Source organism: Monopterus albus, unplaced genomic scaffold, assembly GCF_001952655.1.
Source record: "Monopterus albus unplaced genomic scaffold, M_albus_1.0 scaffold41.1, whole genome shotgun sequence".
NCBI classification, from domain to species: domain Eukaryota; kingdom Metazoa; phylum Chordata; class Actinopteri; order Synbranchiformes; family Synbranchidae; genus Monopterus; species Monopterus albus.
This window is the reverse complement of record NW_018127921.1, coordinates 3,579,544-3,586,772: the sequence shown is the minus strand read 5'-3', so window position 1 is coordinate 3,586,772 and position 7,229 is coordinate 3,579,544. Positions and strand designations below refer to the sequence as shown.

The 7,229-nt window shown below is 38.7% G+C and overlaps 1 protein-coding gene across 1 annotated transcript in view; it reads right to left on the bottom strand.

The window, feature by feature from the left end:
* The window catches only part of cpsf6 (cleavage and polyadenylation specific factor 6), a 17,187-nt gene that overhangs the window by 3,257 nt on the left and 6,701 nt on the right, over nucleotides 1-7,229 (bottom strand). The window contains exons 7-10 of the mRNA XM_020599440.1: nucleotides 7,015-7,229; nucleotides 6,652-6,767; nucleotides 6,395-6,548; nucleotides 5,892-6,094 (exon numbers count right to left, since the gene is read on the bottom strand). Of these exons, the coding sequence (XP_020455096.1) occupies nucleotides 5,908-6,094; nucleotides 6,395-6,548; nucleotides 6,652-6,767; nucleotides 7,015-7,229 (672 nt within the window). The 3' untranslated portion in view covers nucleotides 5,892-5,907. The remainder of the gene's footprint in view (nucleotides 1-5,891; nucleotides 6,095-6,394; nucleotides 6,549-6,651; nucleotides 6,768-7,014) is intronic.

Here is a 7,229-nt window from a genome sequence, read left to right as displayed (position 1 = left end):
GAAAACATTACAATGTGTAGCTGTGTTCAGCCCATACAACATGGAAATGAACCAAGTCAGAGCCAAACCAGGATCAAACAGTTCATGAAACACTGTCCTACCTACTTGTGTAGCTGCTACAAAGTAGTTCAAACACCCTGACATAACATACTTGCCACTTAAAATTCCCCATTTTAATGACACTTGTTAGCTATCTATCAGGTCTCGTACAGAAATGCTTATGAAATGTTTTTGGTATTTTAAGTGATAATCTGATTCTGCAGAAGTGAAAACCTGACACCTGCAATTTCACTGACAACACCACAGCTATGTCAACTGCAGTGACCCGAGGGCTATTTCACAAAACCAAGTGTGGATTAAGCTGGGATTTCCCAGTTATCCTAGCTGAATTTAGTATATTCACAAACGCGCTGGCATATAAATGATCAGATTAGGCTAGGCTTGATCAATCTTGGTGCCTTCTCTGCTCCGTCAGCAGTCTCTCTGATCGAAAGTTACGTTTGTTTTTTCTTATTCTGTCAAATGTGAGTCAGTGCTGACTGCATTTATGAAGATGCTATTCATATTGTTGTTAGACATTTAACAAATATTGCAGCTGTTGAGGTGATTTAGAGATGGCTGATACAGCTGCAAAGGTGTCTTCAGTGAAGTCAGTATGTACAATATACTGTACATGTTTTTCTTCCTTTATAATGGAGTACTTTTTATATACAGTATATCTCATACAGACACATACGCACACAGTCCATATGGGTCAATCACCCAAAACAGCCCTACAGCTCTGCTTGTTGTGCAAGTGCTGTCACTTAGCCTAAACTGTCATTCAATGTTTAATTTAACAAATTATTTAAAACACCAGGTTCAAGGAACTGTCTTGTCACGCTGATCATCGGCCTACATGGAATTGGAGTCATATAGGCCCACTTTTCATTTATATTTTTAGCAGTATATTTTTAGGTGACTTGGAACATTCAGTCGGTCCACTACTGCCTACCATGCTTGTTCTCGCCGTTTTATTACAGCAGCCTTGCTTCCATTTTTACAGGTTGTGCTTGAATTTCCCACAAGTGTCCTTGAATGGGCATGCTTAGCGGGTGTGAAATATGCTGCGTGCATCTTCGAAGGGTGTGTTTGAAAACCAGACCAGCATGGTCCAGTTCGTACTTCTCCGGCGTGGCCTCTGTTCATTTTTGACACCGCTCAACACGTGGTGCACCACCACGACCAAATTGAACTCAGCTTCTATGTGAGAATTACTGAATGTATGATCGACCTGGCCTCACTTAGCTGCATCTCCGCAACATGGCTTAGTCTTCATAAAATATACGAAGCCAGGATGTACTTTGTAGACTAGGTCAAGAATCACTTTGTCTTATTATCCTGAATTTCTTAATTCTGCTTTTGTGAAATAGCCCCCAGGGAACATTAAACGATTACAATTGCTTTCACTCTGGTCATCTCTAAGAGTTGCACACATTTATTTCCATCCCGTTATTTAAATGAGTATGAATACTTAACTGTTAAATGAAACTGTCTGACCCTAGTTTGACATGAGCAAATCGTATGCTTGTTTTTAAAAAGGACATCAAGGCTGTGATCCCCAGCACACGCGCGCGCGCGCGCACACACACACACACACACACACACACACACACAAACAGATAGCATTAAGAATTATTTCAGCCTGTAAACACTGTACATCCCCCCCTCCAGCAATATAGACAGATAAAGCAGTGTTAAAAGCATATCTGTGGACAACTACAATCAGAAATTAAGCAACACCCTTGGCACTAAATTCTCACTTGTTTTGCTTATTAACTTGCTGTAACTTGATATGACTGAATGGCAAGGTGGATTTTGGACATAGTATTTATGGAAAACAGACATTTGGCCTTAATATAGGAACATTGTTGCCGACTTCCTTTTACTCTGTCATTTCATTTATACTGCAGGAAACATTATTTTAAAAAAACATTCTCAAATGCATTTTGCAATCTACACACTACCATAGGTTTTCAGGCCTTGTGCCCACTGCGGATCTCTTATCGAACAGAAATAATGCATTTTAGGAGACTGCACAGGTAACCATTGCAATGATGCTGTTACTCTTTACAAACTGAGAACAAGGTTCTCATTTTTAGCTGTTACTACTCTGAAAATGTACAAAGGCTATACTATGAGAGAAAGACAATATATAATTTACATTCAAATTTTGTTTTAATAAATGAAAAGCAGTTATTTGTTAAGAAGTTCCCAGTGGACACAAAGTCTTACTTTTCAGTCAAACCTTGTGGAAGTCAAGGACAATGTGGTTGAACAGAGGTCAGATCAACTCAGCAATGACAGCCAAAAATATCAGCACAAGTCTATGCCACATCATATGATAGGTTATTGGGACAGTCACTAAGCTGCATGCTTTTAAGGTGTTTCCTGCTCTCTGAGTTCAGCAGCTCTGCAAGCAAAATCACCCCAGTTAATATTTCTCAATATGACAAAAACCATCTACAAAAAGCTCATGCATAATGTGCGTCATATACGGAGCATTATTTCATGCTCTGCTAGGACATATGAGCGAGTGAATATAGTGTCTGAAACCTTAATTAAAAGTGGTGAAATATTATTTGGGGTGGTGCACACTGCTAGAGAGATGCTGAAAGGATCATTGTAACCTATTTGACTCTTACCTAGAAGAACGTGTTTATATACACATCACCACAGACATCCTGGGGCATTGGCAGTAAAATGCGGAATGACAAACTCGTTCAAACAATATCTCAACTGCAGTTCCAAACTTTTTTAAAAGTTATGCTGTTTAACACGCAATGGAAGAAAGCATATTCCCACCAGGAATGCAAAATCTGTGACCATAAGACTGAGAATCCATGAGAAACACCATTACGTCTCAGAAAATATATAACTAATATTATAAATGGTGTGATGCTCAAATTATTATCGATGTGGAATCAATATTAGTAATAAACACGCTAGTGTCAAGTTGTTTTAGATAAATTATCCACATGACAACATCCAAAAAGCCCAGAGAATGCACAACGCCTTGAATGAAAATACTCAATATTGGTATGATCACTTCCCAACCCAAACCGATTAATCATTAAAAAATACAAACTGCAGCCTGAAAGGCAATTTCAACAAGAAATACAGTCATGGCCAAAAATATTGGCACACCTGCACTTCTGTCCGATAACACATCACTTCTCCCAGAAAATAGTTGCAATCACAAATTCTTTGATATTCTCATGTTTATTTCTTTTGTTTGCACTGGAAAACAAAAAGCAGTGAGAAAAAGAAAAAAGCCAAATCTGATACACTTCACACAGAACTCCAAAAATGAACTGGACAGAATTATTGACATCTTTTCAAAATCATCAGAATTAGTTATTATTTCAAGCATGTGAAGCTCTTTTAATTTGTAATGAAACTCACCTGTAGCAATCAACAGGTGCTGGCAATAGAGAAATCACACTTGTAATCAGTTAAAATAAAGAAAAGGTGACTCAACCTTTGTGCCATGTGGACCACCGAGCACGGATTAAAGAACAGGAAAAAATTGTCTGAGGGTTTAAGGACCATAATAGTGGAAAAGCATGGACAGTCAGCGACTGATTTCAGTTATTTTGTCCAAAAGCTACGAAATATTAAGTTGAGTGTGTCGCTAATTGTGTCCAGCTCATTTTTGGAGTTCTGTATGGAATGGATCAGATTTGGCTTTTTGCTCTGCTTTTTGTGTTGTTCCAATGCAAACAAAAGAAACAAACATGAGAATACCAAAGAAGGTGATTGCAACAATTTTCTGGGAGAAGCATTGCATTATCTGACAGAAATGCAGGGGTGCCAATATTTTTGGACACATAAAAACCATTAAGATATATCTACCATGCAGCAGTCAATGTCAAAATAACAATTAGCATAATCATGAATATGAGGAACTACACTTAACAATAAAAAAAAGCTAATTTACACATTAATACAGCTAATTTTCATTTATGGTATACTTATTATTTACAACTTCTCACAGAAGAAACTGATTTTCTTCAGTTTGAGTAAATCAGGCAACAACAAAATTATGATTTGGTCACATGGTCAAAAAACTTGGGATTTTAAAACACTGAGTTTCTGATGCTAGCTTTTGATTTCTGAATGTGTTGATTTTTTTCCATGTAATTTACTCTTGCCAAAAATATATCTGTAAATTAGGCACTAATCCTTAATGTAACCCAAATTACAGGTGTTTAAATTTATAGCCACAGATGACTCCCATCAGAATATCAAAGATTTATTGATCTATGTGACATTATGTGTAGTAAGGGCACCAATGTTTGGATATCTACATTGTCAAAACATGGTATCACAAGGACAGACTTATTCTCATGTTTTCACTTCACCTCAATGTCTTAAACTGAGGTACAATGGTTCAAAGGTGAGCAACACTAAGCTACAAAACATTTAATTTGACAAAATTAAGATGCCAGGAAATATTACCGACATGCAAATACGGCACAAACACATTGTCAAAATATTCTGTGTGCAAAAGTCAGAGACACTGTTTGATAAATACATTTTCACCCTCTCTTACTTATAACATGACGATATACATTCAACTTTTAAATTGAAATGGTAATATGTATACAACATTACACTGGATGGGACTTAACGTGCAGATCGCTCTAATATCGTCAGGTTCAACACTGTATTTTTCTCTAAAGAAACACATCTGAACAGACCAATACAAACTTAGAATTTTGTATAAGTGGTGTAAAAATGGCTGGGGAATACTGTAATATCTGAAATTGGCCAATCAGGAAGAAGCCATGATTACAAGCAAATTAATAAACCCATTCAGTTGTAGACCCACATAATGAAATGCCAAAGTACTCAATCTTTATATCCATGCCAGAAAAAGAGTCAAGATTTTGAGCCACTGGCCATAACTGCTGGTAAAACCCAAAATTTCAATTACTTCCACTTTTAACGAGAAAAATGCGTGTTTAAATTTGTAGAGGCGAGTAGACAGTTTATCTGCATTGCCATTATTACATACCATGTAACAGCATCAGGTCAGTGGTGCTTTTATACAAGTACATGCCTCCTGTAAGAGAATTCATGCCTCTATTTTATGATATAGCGCAATACAAATTAGCTGGTGAATTTTGCAATTTACCAGCAGAGGCCTGCATAGCAAAAAGTCAGTGCATCCACAAAGTCAACTTCAAGTGGTTATCAGTGTAATTTGGTGATTTTAGAAGACACACAGCATAGATACTACAAACACCTAAATGTAAAGCAACATAATGAATACGTGTTAATATGTACAGTTTCAATATACACAACAAGAACTGATCACTAATCATGAAAACTGAAGGAAAGCGGACTTACCTTACACCTACCTGAAACCATAGACTGAGTTTTCAACGTCTTTTCCTCTGCTCATGTCCCACCTCAAAACTTTATTCAAATCAAAGGTCAAAGCTTTTTAAACCGTTTAACCTAGGCTACACCCTAAATTTAATTGTATGGTTGCTCAAGTTTTTAAAGTGTTCAAAAACGTTTTCAGAAGTATAGGCACAATACTCATAATTGCAATGCCAACATTTTCCATAATCTGTTTTAGATGATAATATTGCACAGATATCATAGATGAAACTGTGGGTATGGCAGGTTGCATTAGTAATTTTGGAATTGTGACCCTAACTGAAGCCCAATCCAATGAAGAGTAAAGGTGGTCAGCATTAAAAGGAAACTTTTTAAATGTCAATATTTTATTCTCATGCCATATGTTTTAGGCTTTTACTAGTATGGCTCATGGCAGGTTCAAAGCACGTTGTGAGGAAAAGGAGGACAGAGTTTACGTCAGAAGAAAAGGGTGTACCTACCTACCTCCCTTTTCGCCTAGCGGTGTCGGTACTCTCTCTCCCGCTCTCTTTCCCGGTCTCTGTCCCGGTCTCTCTCGCGATGGCGGTCTCTCTCGCGGCTGCGTTCTCGATAATAGTCCTCGTGCCGGTCTCGACTGCGAGACTTGTGGCGTCGGCTCTTTTCCCTGGAGCGGCTGTGGTCACGTTCCCTTGAGCGCTCTCGCCTGGCAAAGACAAAGAAGCTACTTTTAGAAACCAAGTCTTATGAGGCCAACTCCCATTTGAAAGAAATACATTAGGCTACAGTAAACAGAAAATACAAACCAGAAAATACTAGACAAAGCAGGGATGACTATATCAGAAAGAAGGGAAATCTTGCACACAGCTTCAAATCTGCCTTGCTTTTTCCCCTTAGTACTAGATCCAAAATATAACACTGTTTCACAAGTTGTATTTTTAGTATAACTTTAGTAAACAGCGGCAGTGTCATAATTAAATGCTACTCTACTAAGTTTTAAACTTACCTGGAGGCAGAGCCATAGCTTTTTGACTCAATGCCATGAAGACAGTCCTGCAGAGAACTGATGAGGACCTTACAGCGGTCATCTGCTGACACTTTGGACTGTTTAATCAGACTGATGGCAGTCACGAGGGTTTCTATAGCACTGCCATAATCAGCTAGAAAGAGAACACAAGGCAGCATTAAACTTTGATTTATGAGAGACTTAATGTCTCACAACAAGCATATAAATGCACTGTATGCACAATTACTGTGCGTTACCTGCACTGGCGTCGGACACAGCCCTAGATATGGCACTGGAGGAGATGGCTCTGTTCCTGTTCATGATCTCCTCAAACTCTGCCTCGCTCAGAGGAGTCCGTGATGCCTCCATCTCCCTACAAAAACACAAATACATAAGGATCATGGCACGTTATGTTTAAGAGTTAAAATTGATACTTTGCAACTACTGCAAACTAGCTTAACAAAAACCTTTATAAAGTGAAAACTGGAAAGCTAGAGCTTTCTAATTATCAAGCACTTAATATAAAGAGCAAAACAGGCCAGTGTACTGATATTGTAATGCCAACAGAATATAAACCGCAGTTTTTGTTTGTTTGTTCCCCTTCTACAACCCATCCTTACCGGCCTCCAGGACCGTAATCTCTGTCATATGGCGGAGGGCGTCCGTATGGGTCATTAGGCCCTGGGGGCCCTCGGCTGTCATTGGGGGGCATACTGCTGTTACCAGGTGGGGGGAAGAATGCTGGGTTGACATGAGGGGCTGGTGGCGGTCCACCTGGTGGGGGACCTGGCATGTGTGGAGGTGGAGCCAAAGCCATGGGGGGTCCAATAGGACC